This window comes from Lepisma saccharinum, chromosome 1 (assembly GCF_977018435.1).
Source record: "Lepisma saccharinum chromosome 1, izLepSacc3.1, whole genome shotgun sequence".
Classification (NCBI taxonomy): Eukaryota; Metazoa; Arthropoda; class Insecta; order Zygentoma; family Lepismatidae; genus Lepisma; species Lepisma saccharinum.
The window spans coordinates 143,425,022-143,441,935 of NC_139229.1; the positions used below are offsets into that span (position 1 = coordinate 143,425,022).

The 16,914-nt window shown below is 44.4% G+C and overlaps 1 protein-coding gene across 1 annotated transcript in view; it reads left to right on the forward strand.

The window, feature by feature from the left end:
• The window catches only part of LOC145989285 (coiled-coil domain-containing protein 25), a 48,663-nt gene extending 35,181 nt beyond the window's left edge, over positions 1-13,482 (forward strand). Inside the window, exon 6 of the mRNA XM_083124617.1 lies at positions 12,894-13,482. Coding sequence (XP_082980743.1) covers positions 12,894-12,972 — 79 coding nt within the window. The 3' untranslated portion in view covers positions 12,973-13,482. The remainder of the gene's footprint in view (positions 1-12,893) is intronic.
• The last annotated feature ends 3,432 nt before the right edge of the window (positions 13,483-16,914 follow it).

Sequence of the window (16,914 nt, forward strand, 5' to 3'; positions counted from 1 at the left end):
TGTGGTGCGATGTGACCAGCACATCGCCCCCGAGCCCTACGTGTACCGTGGTCCCGACGCAGCCAAACACTTCCTCGAGAGGATGGTTGTCGAGGCCATCGAGATAGGGAAGGTACTGTTGGCCCCCAAGTCTATGCTCCCACTGTCCCCCGACGATCAACGTAGACACGACGAGGCCATCGCTTGCCCTGTCTGCGTCAAGGAGTACACCGCCAACAACCGTAAAGTCCAACACCACGATCACTTTAACGGTAGGTACGTTGGTCCTTGGTGCAACGGATGCAACCTCATGGCCCGGGACCCGCGCTTCATCCCTGTGTTTTTTCACAATGGCTCGGGATACGACTTCCACCATCTGGTGCCTCACTTTGGGTACGACGACATGCGAATCAACGTCCTGGCGCAGAACGAGGAGCGTTACATTAGCTTGAGCAAGTGGGTTCGAATCCCAGGATCACGCTCTACCGTCGAGCTTCGCTTCCTCGACTCCCTGAGGTTCCTCCCAGCAAGCCTCGATGCTCTCGCAGGGAAGCTTAGCGACGAGCAAATGCTCATCACCTCCGCGAACTTTCCGAACTTGGACGCCGGTCTCTTCAGGCGTAAGGGTGTCTACCCCTACGAATACATCACAGACCCTACCAAGTTCGCGGAGACGTCGCTACCTCCCCAGGCGAAGTTCTACAGTCAGCTACGAGGCTCGAACATCACCGACGAAGAATATCACCATGCCCAGTCCATGTGGCGCGAGCTGGGCTGTCGAACTCTCGGGGACTACCACGACGCCTACCTCAGACTTGATGTGACGCTCCTCGCCGACGTGTTCCAGACGTTCCGTGCAACTGCGAAGACCATCTACCAGCTGGATCCTGCCTACTTCTATAGTCTCCCCGGACTGGCGTGGTCAGCCATGTTTCTGGTGACGAAGATCGAGTTGGAGCTTCTTTCCGATTATGACATGATGCTGTTTGTAGAACGTGCCGTGCGGGGTGGAATGGTCCAGGTGTCGCAGCGACACTCGCGCGCCAACAATCACCACATGGCCACCGGCTACGATCCCTCACAACCGTCCAGCTACATCATGTACACGGACGTCAATAACCTCTACGGACACTCCATGATGCAGCCACTCCCCTTTAGAGGCTTCAAGTGGGCTGACCCCTCCAACTTTGACGTTGAAGGTTTCGACGATTCGGAACATGGGTTCTTCGCCGAGGTTGATCTGCAATTCTCCGAGAAGCTGCAGGATTTGTTCTGCTATCTTCCGCCTGCACCCGAGTTCAAGTGTCCACCCGATTCCAACCAGACGAAGCTCGTCATGGATTTCGAGCCCAAGAAGAATTACGTCCTGCACTACCAGAATCTCCGGTGGTTGATGCAGCGAGGGGTCACGGTCCGCGCAGTTCACCGCATCCTCAAGTTCGAGCATTCTCCGTGGTTGCGTCCATATATTAAAGTCAATACCGAACACCGCACCGCAGCCACGTCCGAGCTTGATAAGGATTTCTTCAAGCTCATGAACAATGCGGTGTTCGGGAAAACCATGGAGAATGTACGGAATCGTGTAGATGTGAGGCTAATATCAAACAAAGCACAATGTCGCAGGCTCGTAGCAAACCCGTTATTCAAATCGAGGACCATTTATAATGAACAGCTTGCTCTGGTGCATATGAGGAAGAGCGAGGTGATGCTCAACAAGCCAATTTATGTTGGTGCCTCAGTATTAGACCTGAGCAAGCTGCACATGTTTCAAATATATTATGGGAAACTATGCCAGCACTATAACGACAATATCAGCCTACTCTACACGGACACGGACAGCTTGGTGTACCACGTTCGCACGGACGACGCGTACGGGGATATAGCCACAGTTCCATCTTTGGTTAACCTCTTCGACACCTCGGGCTATCCCCAGCAAAACAAGTATGGTATCCTGGCCCGCAACAAGAAGGTGCCTGGCAAACTCAAAGACGAGAAGGACGGTGATGTAATTCTCGAGTTTGCAGGTCTTCGCGCCAAGGCCTATGCCATCAAAGCCGAGGGCAGCGTTACCAAGAAGGCCAAGGGTGTCGGCAGACAGGTGGTTCGGGAGCATCTCACATTCGAGGACTTCGTCGATTGCCTCAAGACCAGGTCGTCGGTTCTAAGAGCAGAACAGCGCATCCAGAGCGTCGACCATGTGTTGACCACCAACGAGGTGAGGAAGATTGCCCTGGATCCCAACGACGACAAAGAGGTGCATTCTCCAATGTGGAATCCACACACTCCCATGGGGACACAACCGTTTGAGAGATGGAAAAAAATGTTACAAATGTCCATAAAAAAAAAAAAGTAAACCTAACATCAAACTAAAAAAAAAATTTGAAAATAACAAAAAAAAAAGTAAACCTAACATCAAACCAAAAATTTGAAAAAAAGTATACCTAACATCGAACCAAAAAATTTGAAAATGACAAAAAATCTTGCACGTGCAAAAAATAAATAACCAGCATGCCTATGAACTTGTTCGGTTTCAAAAAACAGATCATCATGGAAACTGCACCGTCCATACCAGATCATGAAGTCTTACCTTACGTGTTACCTAAAATCAACGGTCTGTTGATCATTCACCTTAACAGCTTTTGGACGAAATTGGACGAGGACGTGGGCAAGATGTTTTACGTCTTCAACAACAATTCACATTTTTACGAAATTCCGATCGGTGGGAAACTTCAAATCACCGTGAATCCGGAGAACGCGGGCGAAATCAAAATTTCTACCGGCAAGAACATTTTTCGAATCAAGCACGACAAGATGCTTTCTAACATTACGTACGATGTTTCCGCTGGAGATTACCTGTACGTGGAACTCCTCGGTAACTGAAAACGCTCATAAAAAATTATGTCGACGTACCTTCTTACGACAGTGTTCAAAATATACAGTTGAGCGTGGATTCGCTTCAAAATGATTTGGCCAAATTACAGCAATTTCAATCGAAAAATGAAGATTTGGAAAAATTGAAACTCGAAATCGAAGAACGAACTTCCGCAATCGAAAAGAATTTTTCTGAACTTCAAACCGTGGTGAACGATATTGATGTGGAACGCTTGCACGTCGTTGTTTCCAAATTACAAGAAGAATTCACCGGCACGTTGGAAGAAATTAAATCCAAGTTACAGACTTTGGAAGATACCATGACGAACCTACCATCGTCGGACGAACTGCAGGTCATCGGTAAAAGCGTTGCGAACATAAAAATTCAATTGGAGGCGTATCAAGATTTCGAACACATTCAAACCACCATCGCTACGCTTCAGGCGTCTCTGGAATTGATCAACGAAGAAATTAAAAATATTCACGCTGAAGCGAGAGCGTTGACGAGCATTCAAGACACGTTGAGCACGGTTCAGCAGAAGATCGAATATTTAGAAAATTTGAACGTCGAATCCAATCTCGCTCATTTTCATCACGTACTGGACAACATACAGGGTGACTTGGAATCGTTACGGACGAGCGTACCTTCGAGCGAAGATTTGGAAAAATTGAAAACGGCGGTGACGGCACTATCCGAATCGAGCGACATCAAAATTTCTTTGAGCGATCTCGAGAGTAGGGTGGCCAATCTCCCCACCTCCAAAGAATTGCACGCTTTGAAAAGGAACATATCACGTATGCTGAAACGACTGGAAACGGAAACGGCGAACGTGGAACAGATTCGAGACGAAATCAGTTCGCTGGTGACGACGCTGCCCACTTCGCAGAGCGTAGCCGATCTTCACACGCAGTTTACAGAGATGCGAAGCATCGTGAGCGATCTTACCGAGAAGAGCTCGAAATTGAATCAAGTCGAGAACCTTCAGAACATCGTCGTCAACATCAGAGATCAAGTCGGAGTGCTGGAATCCACGCAGGAATCGACGCTGGCTTCTTTCGGTGCCAAGTTGCAAGAACTCAACGAAAACTACAAGCAGTTGAACGTGGAAGTGAAAATCAAACCGTCGTTGTCTGCCGTAACGGATACCATAGTCGAGCATTTGCTGCCCATCGAAAATAAACTCGGACACGTTCACAGTAATCTGCTCGGCGTCGACACTAAATTCGCTAAACTGCATTCTCTGCAAGCCATCGAAATCAACAGCGTACCCAATCAACAGAGAAACTCCACGTTCGTCGAAGGTAACAAACTGTACATGTTACATCCTTATCATCCGTACTACAAGTTTCTCCTCGATGGCACGATTCAGATAAACGAATTCTTGTACTGGTCTCACGGTAGAAAACCTAGCGTTCCCACCATGACTTTGATATCGAATCGTGGTGTGCAGAAAGCAGGAAACATTCCTCTGGCACGTTGGAACGAAACGCGCAACATATATGAAATACACGAAGACGAAGATCTTACCGTTTTCGACGTGAGTGCCGGCGATAAGCTGATCATTCAAAACACGAGTGAGGTGCCACCCTCTTTGAATCCCATCACGCTTGTGCTTCTCTTGAAACGTAATCTCTAAAAAAAAATGTCTAGGCAAGCCATCGTCGAAGAATTGCATAAACCTGCACGCCGTAACTACGAACGTTTGGCTGTGGTAACCAAGGGCATCGACGACCTCTGGCAAAGTGACCTCGTGGAGATGAGTAGCGGCAATTTGAAAAACGTACATAAATTGAACAAGGGCAACAAGTACCTCCTCACCGTCATAGACACATTTTCGAAATTCGCATGGGCTCTACCTTTGAAGGCGAAAACGGGAACATGCGTCACGGAAGCATTCAAGACAATTTTTCGCGAAAGCGGCGGCAGACGACCTCGGTTTCTGCAAACGGACAAGGGGAAGGAATTTTACAACTCCGTATTCCAAAAGTTTATTCAAAAACATGACATTTGACATTATTCGACCTTCAGTCACATCAAAGCCAGCATCGTGGAAAGATTCAATCGAACCTTGAAAACACACATGTGGAAACGATTCACGCTTCGGGGAAGTTACAAATGGGTCGACATCCTGCCGGAACTCGTCGACACCTATAATGATACGGTACACAGAACGATAGGCATGAAGCCAGCTGACGTTACCAAGTCTGACGAGCAGCGTTTAATTTCTACCGTTTACTGTCCAAAGTACACACCTACGACAAAGAAAGCTAAATACAAAATTGGAGACCGGGTGAGGATCAGCAAATCAAACGCACCTTCGAGAAGGGATTCACAAAAAATTGGAGCACGGAACTCTTTACGGTGGTTCGAGTTTTACCCGGAAACCGACACACGTATATAATAAAAGATAGTAGCGGCGAGATTTTGAAAGGAAGATTTTACGAAGAGGAACTCTCTAAAACGAAACACCCCGACGCGTACCTCATCGAGAAAGTATTGCGTAGGAAAGGTGACAAACTGTTTGTCAAATGGCTGGGACTTCCGGAAAAGAGTTGGATCGACGCGAACGAAGTGATCTTGTGAGTACGTGGAACGTGGTGAAGCGTCTACCGGATCCGGAAAGTCAAACGAAGAAAAAGAACGGCGAGTTGCTTCCCGACAGCATCCGCTGTCTGATCGTAGGTCCTTCGGGGTGTGGGAAAACGACACTGCTCGTGGACAATTTTCTCCTCGCACCGAATTGGTTAGATTGGAAGAACAGGCACCTGTACGTGTTCTCGAAAAGTTTGGAGCAATCCAAATACCAGCAACTGATGAAAGTGTACGATGGTCTGGACATTGCAACGTTCGCTTCGGAAATAAAACCACTCGACGATTGTCGTGAAAATTCAGTCGTTGTGTTCGACGACGTCATCCTGGAAAATCAAAATGAAATTTGCAACTTTTTCACGCAAGGTCGTCACAAAGAAATGGATTGCTTTTACCTAGCTCAAACGTTTTCCAAAATTCCAAAACAGTTACTACGCGACAACGCTAATTTCATATGTTTGTTTCGTCAAGATCACACCAACCTCAAGCACGCGTACGATGACTACGTAGGCGGAGACATGAACTACAATCAATTTTCGGAACGCTGCTCTTCTTGCTGGAACAGTGACGATTTCGGATTCGCTACGATCGACATGACGAGGAAACCCATCGATGGAAAATACAGAAACAAAATCAACGACTTTCTAAACGTTGCAACGTTGTGAGAAACGACGTGTATAAATAACGTCATGACGAAACGAAAAATCGAAGACGAAAATCTCAAGCTTCGCGATTACCTCGCGAAACGCTTCAAAGGTTGGAAATCCGAGAATCGCGGATTCTACGAAGAGAAGAAACGTCAGGATCAACCCGTGATCGATGCCATCAGCGGTCTAGGTAAAGAAATTAAAAGTGTCACGGAACAAAATAAAAATTTGATCAACGAACTCGTACCGCTCGCAGCTAAAAGTTACATTGTACCCACGCCCATTTCGAGCATTCCTTCGACGCCGTTCGAACTGAAGGATGCACCGGCACGACGTCGAGCTTTAGGTAGCACGTCTTCGGATAAGATCGAGTTGGGACCTTTGGCACGAGACTACCTGAGCACGGGGAAGTTCGACAAGGATGAAGTGTTCGGATTGTATCCGAGCATGGAAAGCAACGAAGGCGGCGGTGTGGTGTGGAAGATGGGGAAATCGAAGGTGACCTTCGAAGGCAACGACATTAAAGTCAATTTAGGCGACAAGGATAGTTGGAACAGGTATCCGGGTACGGTGGGACTGTGGGAACTCGTCGCCAAAAAGCAGCCGAAAGATTACACCGACGAAGATTACCAAAGTTACAAGGAAATTCTGATCATGACGGATGCCTTGTACCAGAACAACGACGCCTCGCAGAATAGGGTGAAATCGAGCAGCGGCGAGAAGTACAGGAATCTCATCAAACCGATTTGGAACCAGGTCAAAACAGGCAGCGGCGTCAAACGCTACAACACGTTACCCAAAGAATTCGTTTGGGTGGACGACGTTAGGAAACTCGTGGACCGATTGTTGGTGATAGCCGGCGAAGAGAATGCAGGCAATCGTAATTTCTACAACGAGAAGGTTGGCATCGTGGACATGATCAGCACGAAACTTTCCAACTTCATCGTGAACGATGACAAGGGCATAGGTTACCTGATCAAAATCATCAACACGCTGCCTCCGAAATTTTGGAACGTGGCCGAAGGAAAGGGACTCGTGAACGACATCATCAACAAGTTACCTTTCGAGATGCATCTACCTGGCTACCAGTACTGCGGACCGGGTACCAAACTCGAGAAAAGATTGGAGAGAGGAGACAAGGGTGTGAATCCGTTGGACGCGGCATGCAAAGATCACGACATCGCCTACAACACCACGCAGACGGATCTGGACGCACGTCACGAAGCAGACAAAAAATTGGAACATGCAGCTTTCGAAAGGTTCGTGAGCAGAGACGCATCGTTGGGTGAACGGGTCGCCGCACTGGGTACCACCATCGCCATGAACACAAAACAAAAATTGGGGTGGGGTATATAAATAACATACAGTGAAAAAAACAACATGGCTTGCATAACTGATTTGCCGCACGAACTACTATCTAAAATATTCAAAAAGGTAGTTAACGGAGATGTTAATAAACTTGTGATCGTAGCTAAAACGACGCCGGCATTTCACATGGGATGCGAAATAGTTCTCAAGGACCGTCTTCGGGAGATCAGTGGAATGAGGTGCGGTGATCTCGACACTCTTCTGTCGGCCGCGGGGAAAAATTGAACGAGAGGTTGGACGAACTGCACGAGGCGAGGCAGGGAAGAAGACGATATACTGATGATTGGCGTAAGTCCAAACAGGAAACTGAAGAAATCATCACGCACATCATCGCGTTTTCCGAAGCACGAACTTTCTTCCTCTGTTAAAAAAATCTTCGATACAAATCGTGAAAAAAAAAATATATATAAATAACACACATCGTGAAAAAAAATAATCTTCGGCATATATAAATAACACACATCGTGAAAAAAAATTAAATTTCTCTAACACACACACTGAAAATTTCTCTCCTTCGATATGACGACTGAAAAAATGAGTGACCTCCAAGCATTAAAACAAATGCTAAATTTGTCAGTCGAGTATGTAAAAATTCAGGAATTGGAAGTCGACAAACCTTACACGATAACTTCCGGTTCAATTGTTTCTACCCAGTATGGTCCCAAGGTGCGTCTGTTGCTCAACGGACAATACAGTCTATTTTTACCAGATCGATATGCTATCATGTTATCCGACGAGAAGCTAGCTATCTTAATCGAGAACAAAACTCGAATCGTGTACAAGGGGACAAAGGAACTTCTTGGTAAGAAAACAAAGCATGTAATAGAATTTGTGTAACGGGGCTACGCAGAGTATATATAAAATAACATCCATTGAAAAAAAATCTCAGAACATTTATATATAAATAACATACCGTGAAAAAATAACACATAGAGCATCAACATGAAGCCCAAGGGTGTCGTGTACCAGATACCATATTCGAATCTAAAAAATCTAGGTGCCCTCGATGGGTTACTCACCAAGAAACAACGCGAGAAGAAACGTTCTTGCTTGTCGAAAGGACACGGAATGAAATTGCTGCTCAGCACACCTCAATTGAAAAGATTGCAGCGTTCGCGAAAACAGCAAAAGATCGGAGGTTTCATATTCAGCATCCCGGCCATCCTGGCAGCATTGGGGGCCGTGGGAAGTGCCGCCATCGCAAAAACCGTCATCGACTCGAAGAAGAACAAGGCCGAGTTGGAAGAACAGAAACGTCACAACCTGGCCATGGAGAAGAAAGGAGGAAAGGGCGTGATGAAAAAGTTTAAAAAAAAGAAACAGCAGCACTCACCAACCGAGACATTGAATCTCTGATCGAACCGTTACGAATCAAACACTTCAGAGGAGTTTTCATGTCCGACTCGTTACCTTCAACCGTCAAAAGAAGAGAATGTGGAGTAGTCAACTTGGACAATCAAAAAAATCCTGGCACACATTGGATATGTTACCACAAAAACGATGACAATAACAAAGCATTCGTTTTCGATTCTTTCGGAGGTGTTCCACCTACAAATTTAGTCCATTACCTGAAAACGAACAAAACCTCTATATACTACAACGACGAACGCATTCAAGATTTCGGAGACGTGAACTGCGGTCATCTCTGCCTCTCCGTGCTCGCATTTCTCTCTAAAATAAATAACCCTACGATCGGAGATTTCCAGAAAGCACTGTGGAACCTGAAACAGCATCACGACAATGGGCGTGTTCCATCTCACGAGCGAATCTTCGATCTTGAAACTCACGCTGCATGACGACATCGTCTATCCTAAATCCGTGGCTCTGCGTGCATTCTACAGCATGTACCTCATACCTAACGTCACGCATCACAACAACAAAATTAGCGTCGGAAGCGAACACATCGTCGTCACGCCAGGCCAATACAATCTTTCCACTTTGCAAGCTCAGTTACCCAAAGGCACGTACCTTTCTCAAAATTCGGTCACGCACAGAGTGGAAATCGTGTCGGCGACGGAGACCGTGGACCTGGGCACCATGGGAGAACTTTTAGGTTTCGAGAACGACACCAAACTCGAAGCTGGCATCAAGCACGTAGCAACCAACATTCCTAAATTCTTGGCCATCGAAACTTTGAACGTACACTGCAACGTGGCGGAAGGAATGATCACGAAATCTTCGGACGGATTGTTAGGAAGTCACAAGCAGACGGGAATCATAGCCACGTTCAAACCAAGTTCCGAGTTCATGGAACCGATCATCTACACACCCTCTTCGCCGATCTATTTTCCAGTATGTCGCAACCGCATAGACGACATAGAGTTGGTGGTGACGAACGAGAAAGGAGAGGTGGTGGATTTCGCAGGTGCAACGACGACGGCCATCGTGGAGATTAACGTATAATAAATAACATGCATAGTGAAAAAAAAATATGGAGCAAATCGAAAGTTACGAATTGCAATCTTTCCCTCCCAACCGTCGCATGTTCGCCAATCTCAACGAAGCGAACAGGGAGATCGAATACGACGTGGACGTAGGCGATGGGTTCGTTCATCCTCACAGAGCGGACCTCTACCTTCAATTCGACGTGGTGAAGAAGGAAAGCGGAGAAGCGTTTCCGCCCAATGCAAATTTGATACTCGTGGACAACTTCGTGCCTCACCTGTTCTCGCAGGTGGAGGTGAGGAAACACAACACCGTCATAGACAGAATAGACTATCCAGGCATCACATCGACGGCAGTGGGAACATTGAAATTATCCAAAACGGACGCAGCATACTATCAAGCGGGAGGATTCGAAGCGGGAACCAAAATATCGACGACAAGTCACACGGCGCTCTTTCCAATGCGTCTGCTGCCCGGTTTCTTCTCCGACTACAAGGAGATCATGTGGAAAGGAGGACTGAGGGTCACGTTTCGAAGAGCGGCCAACGACAACGACGCACTGATGCGATACACCAACTTGAACGCCGACGGCACGCCGATAGCCAACACTTTACCCGAAGCGGCGAAATTCATCATCCGGAGCATGGAATTGAGAATGCCTGTGGTGGAATACGAAACGAACTACGCCCTCAAGTACAAAGCGGAGATCTTGAAAAGTCCGCAGGTGGCGATTCACTTTCACGGTTACCAGTGCGTCCAGAAGATGGCGTCGGGAAGTCACATGGAATTCGACGTGACAACTCAGTTCAACAACATACAGTTCGACATGCCAGATTTCGTCGTGGTGCTCTTTCAGACCGGGCGCGATAAGAATCAGGAAAAAGATTCCAGCAAATTCGACGACTGCAAAATCAAGAACGTTTATCTCAAGAATGGACGCAACGAAGTGTTCCCGCGCGAGAATTACAACCTCGACATGACCAAAGACGATTACCTCAAACTTTACGAAGCTTACACCTCTTTCAAACGCGTGACCGAGGGAAATGTGGACATGTACTACACACCCAGCGAATTCAAAACCCGCAGGCCGATGTTTGTCATCAACACATCTAAGAGGAAGCAGGTGGTGGTCAACGATCGAACCAATATCAAGGTCGTCTGCGAGTTCCACGATGCCTTGCCCGAGGACACCGTGTGTAGCGTCATCCTGATTGCAGAGAAATCCTTCGTCCATGACGTGAAGAACGAGAGGGTCACAGAGCAGTTTTAACAAGTTTTTTAACATCTTTTCTTGCACAATAAGAAATTTTTTGTACTAGCACAATCAGTTACAATAGCACAATACGAATTTCACTAGTTCAGATCAGTTACAAATATCAATTTCATTAGTTATCAGTTACAATATCTTTTTTCATCACTATAGCACGAGAGACAAATCAGAAAATTTGCACAAAAAAATTTGTTGTTGTTTTTACACAAAAAATTAACAATAAAATTCTTTCTTTTTTTATCGTTTCAGATGCTGTCGAACATCAAAAACACATACACACACACTAGAAAAAAAAAAAGCATGCAACTTTATTTGTAACACACACATATTCTCCATCTTCATCAAAAAAATATTATAATAAACATAATTATTTTTATCTATATCTCACAATAAAACTCTATATCCAAAAATATCACAACATCAAATAACACTAGAGTCGTTAGTACACGTTGCATGCATTACGGAGGTCCTCTGTAGAGTTTCATGGAAGTTTGAGAAAAAAAAAAAACACATGAAACTCTACAGAGGTGCGGTTATCTAGAACCGCAGCCGTTAGAAAACCTTTACTTTTTTGGTTGGGCACCACGCACCCTGGCGAGGTTATAGGGGCCAGGTATCCTAAAAAACAACAATTATTATTTGTTTGTTTGTTTGCGTCACAATACGGAAATAATAAAAGGCACGCGCGCGCGTGTAGCACATCGTTCCCCCGAGAGAGGTTTACAAAGGTCACGATATACAAACATTGCCCCCCCCCCCCCCCCCCCGGGACTTGGAAAAAATTTACGATAAGGTGCATTCGCTCACCACTGTTGATATAGGCAATAGTTCCTTTTGGTTACTTTTCATTACTTTGTTTGTTCTTTGGTAAATATTGGAGGACAAGAATGAATGATGGACAGGACACACAATGGGAATACCATACCTTAATGGTGCCTCAGCGGACATTGAGTACTCAACTGAATCTTGCCACTAAGGGTTCAAGTTCTGGCCTGGGCATGCATGTTCCTATATGAGCATCATGTACTCATCATGTGTCCTCACTGTAGCAGGAAAGAGGAATGTTCTTTGAACCTCTTGGGTTTTTTAAGCACATTGAGCAAGCCACTTTACCACAGATGAAAAGCACATTAAATATGTTTTCTAATTATACATTGTAATGATCTTTTTCTTAACTTCTATCATACGTTAGTACTTATGATGAGTTGACCTCATAATGGAAGAAATATTTTCAAAAATTAATTCATTTTATTTTTGCATGTGTAATTTTCTTAGTGGTTGACAATCGAACTTTGAGATACTTTCAATATATTTGTGTTTTTTTTAAAAAAAATATTCTGTCACAATTTCCCTAATGCCAGGTTCATCCCAGTTTAGTTAAATGTTAAAGATGCAATAAGTCTATTTAATGCTACATTAACATATCAAATTATGCTTTAAACCATTGCATAAATGTAATGCAGTGTTTTTAAACCAACAGAACGTAGCCTTGTAATCAAGGGTTCCCGGTGGAGGCACTTCAAACTGTAGGTTTAGTCCCGATTAGCCTTACTGTGTATAAAGTGGACTTAAAACACCAATAGACAAATTCCTTGTTGAACATCATGCATTTTAACTGTCATAGATGTATATACACCTAATAGATGTAAGTGCATTGTTTTCTGATACTTGATTTTAAAAATTGGATACAACAAAATAGCCTTCTTGCTATTAACAAATTGGATTTTTTTGGAGAATTTATTACACATTGAGTAATGCTTATTATTCCATTTTGCCTCCCCAGGAGCTACTCCACGCTGATGAAACCTGAGAACATGACATCCAATGCAGATGGCGGAAGTGATTCAGATGATTTCATGTGAATAAGTAATTTTGTGGTTCGCTTCTACTTCCAACTGTGAAATCAAACATTTTGAAAGTTCCTCAGGCAGAGGATATTGAAAACCAAGTGCTTGTTGAATGATGTAATTGGATTGCTGTAAATATTGTTAATCAGATTCAGTGCTCTAGCAGCTGTAAGCAAGATGTGTGTACTGTTTGTGCATGTTGGAGCTCATGAACAATAAAGATGTGAAGAAAGGTTGGGCCATTTATTTTCCCCTCAAAATATTTGCAGTGTGTTGCATACAAAAAGTTTATGCACAGCTTAAAGTTATAGGTCTTCTTTTTGTTGTAATGGAGATTACACTAGGGAACAGCCATTTTGTATCCTGTTAGCGAATATGTGTTATTAAGGCTTGGCTGGAACTTTGGCATTCGAATGGGCAAATTTTTTCAAATTTTCCTCTCGATTCGAAAAACCTCTTGGATATTTCAAAATATGAAAAATTATATATGGGCCTGTCCATGGAAAGTGGTCCCCAGTGAGCTTATTTTTAACTAATGCAAAGTATAACATATCATATATCATTTTAAAGGTGGAAGTCTAATCTTTAAGAATATAGTAAAATTTTAAAGGTTTACTCTAAGAGGAAATGCCCAAAGTAATGTAAAATTGGTACATTTGTATAACAAATTAAAAAATAAAATTGTGCAATTGGCAACATTGCATTATTTCATTAGTCTCTTGTTCTCCACGCTTGCAACTACTGTATTTGCTTCCTGTAACCCAACTGTGCATGTTTAAATGAAGATACCAAGAATTGAAGTTTCAGTAGGTGAGTACAACAAATTTTAACTTTTAAATTCTTACTGTAGCATCCGGCACCAAATAATGATTAAAGTTTTAACAACTCTTAGCATAATTTTTCAATGATGATGAATTCTTGTATGCAAAGCACATTCATGATGGTTAAGTCCATGGTGAAGTTAGATGTAGTCTGCTAATTATTTCTTGTGGTAGTTATGGTAGTGCTGGATGCTACATTCCAAAGGTGCCGGATGCTACAAATGTAACCCGTAGCATCCGGCACCTTGCTACAAATACAACTAATAAGCCTCTGCACCCTTTTTTGTAAATTGTTAGGCCTACTTTGCAATGTTACTGTTTCAAGTAGTCCTATTGAATTGTTTTTTTTAAAAAATTTAGATAGGCCTACATTGTTTGATTGCCTAGATCTTTATTTGAACATGGGTAAGCTAGTTTTGAAATATAACAGTAGGCCTAATGAATGCTTTAAAATTTAACAAATCTTGGCCTACACAAAATAAAATAAACTCTCTTAAGTAACCTAACATAATACACTCAAAATTTGGGAGATTTCATATAAATATGACATAGGCTAAATTACTCTGGGGCCAGAGTTGACTTTGTAGATCAGTTTTTCATTTCAGATTGCTATATTACATCATTTGTTTAGGCCTAAGTATCAATTTGTGCAATTTTGGGTAAATTACACTTCTTTCACTACTTCTAAATGACATGCCACAGTTTCTGAGACATGTACTCATTAAGAGAACACAAAGCAAAGCATGTGAACGTTTTAAAAAAGAAAGTTGTCATGGTTTAGTTGTTCAGGTACATTTCTCTAAAAACTATACTGCACAATATCAAAATGAGATTCAAAGTGCACATTGGAATCAAACCCAGATAACACTTTTTATTGTTGTGACCTGGTGTGGAAGCAAATCATCATCATACTGCATTGTCAGTGACAATTTAAACCATGACAAGTATGCTGTGCATACGTTCTTGTGCTACATATGTGAAGAAGTGATTAAATCTGTGCCAGATGTAGAAAACATATTATTTTTCAGATGGACCAGCATCATAGTTTAAGAGTAAATTTAAGTTTCTTAATATATATATATATATATATATATATATATATATATATATATATATATATATATATATATATATATACACACACACACACACACACACACATATACAGGAATAGGGTTAGAAATGGTGCCAGAAGGGCGGATAAATACAAATAATAAAGGAGACAGTAAACACTTACCACACGAATAGAAATAATTCAATATTTCGCGATCTGAGTCGCATTTTCAAGAAGGTAGATAAAAGATATACGACACTGTGAGTAGAGGCACAGAATACTGACCGTAGCGTCTCTACGGTCAGTGTTGCCAGAAACAGTTGAAAGGAAACACGAAATACTTTAGCCAGTGTTTACTGTAAGGTGGGTGGGTAGTTTCGGGGAGGAGAGGAAAGAGTTACTGGTTGGCTAGGTTGAGTCCGGGGGGTATAGTGGCGTGCATGCCTGCTATATAGGCCCTTTCCCATCGCCTGCGGAAAGATGTGTCAGAGCGGGGGGGGGGGGGGGGGGTAAAAGGTGGATGATGGCAACACGGAAGCAGTTATTGAAGGTGGTGTTATGGCTGTTGGTGTGGATGGCAACTGTGAAATCGGAGTTTTGGGTGGAGGAACGGTGATTATTTATCCTTAGATTCAAGGGGGTGGAGGTTTCGCCTAGGTAGAAGTTGCCGCAGATTTGACAGATGAGGGTGTAAATTAGATTGGATGAGTGGCAGGTGCCCTTAGGGTGAAGGGTGAACTCACCTGCCGCTGTAGGGATCAGGAGGGTGGGGGAGGTGATGAGTATGGGGCAGGTCTTGCATCTGGGTTTGTTGCACCTGTGGGCTGGGGGAAGGGGTGCAGAAGGGGTGGGGGTGTTTCGGACCAAGATGTTTTGGAGGTTGGGGGGGCGACGGAAGATGACCCTAGGTTTTTCCCGAAAGATGTCTCTGGTCTCGGGATCACTGTGCAGGATGGGGAGGAGGAGTGGAGGGTATGTCTGATTTTTCGTAATGTGAGGGTGGTATTGGGTGATCAGAGTTGGAGGGTTGGTTTTGGGTTGTTTGGTGCGGTTGTGGGAGTTAGCTCTAGTGATTTGTTCGTTGATGAGGGTGGAGGGGTAGCCACGGTTGGTTAGGGCTTGGTGCAGGCGTAGGTTGTAGTTTTGGCGGGATGAGGGGATGAGTTGAGGCGCTAACCAACCGTGGCTACCCCTCCACCCTCATCAACAAACAAATCACTAGAGCTAACTCCCACAACCGTACCAAACAACCCAAAACCAACCCTCCAACTCTGATCACCCAATACCACCCTCACATTACGAAAATCAGACATACCCTCCACTCCCTACTCCCCATCCTGCACAGTGATCCCGAGACCAGAGACATCTTTCGGGAAAAACCTAGGGTCGTCTTCCGTCGCCCCCCCCAACCTCCAAAACATCTTGGTCCGAAACACCCCCACCCCTTCCGCACCCCTTCCCCCAGCCCACAGGTGCAACAAACCCAGATGCAAGACCTGCCCCATACTCATCACCTCCCCCACCCTCCTGATCCCTACAGCGGCAGGTGAGTTCACCCTTCACCCTAAGGGCACCTGCCACTCATCCAATCTAATTTACACCCTCATCTGTCAAATCTGCGGCAACTTCTACCTAGGCGAAACCTCCACCCCCTTGAATCTAAGGATAAATAATCACCGTTCCTCCACCCAAAACTCCGATTTCACAGTTGCCATCCACACCAACAGCCATAACACCACCTTCAATAACTGCTTCCGTGTTGCCATCATCCACCTTTTACCCCCCCCCCCCCCGCTCTGACACATCTTTCCGCAGGCGATGGGAAAGGGCCTATATAGCAGGCATGCACGCCACTATACCCCCCGGACTCAACCTAGCCAACCAGTAACTCTTTCCTCTCCTCCCCGAAACTACCCACCCACCTTACAGTAAACACTGGCTAAAGTATTTCGTGTTTCCTTTCAACTGTTTCTGGCAACACTGAATTTCAGTATTCTGTGCCTCTACTCACAGTGTCGTCGATCTTTTATCTACCTTCTTGAAAATGCGACTCAGATCGCGAAATATTGAATTATTTCTATT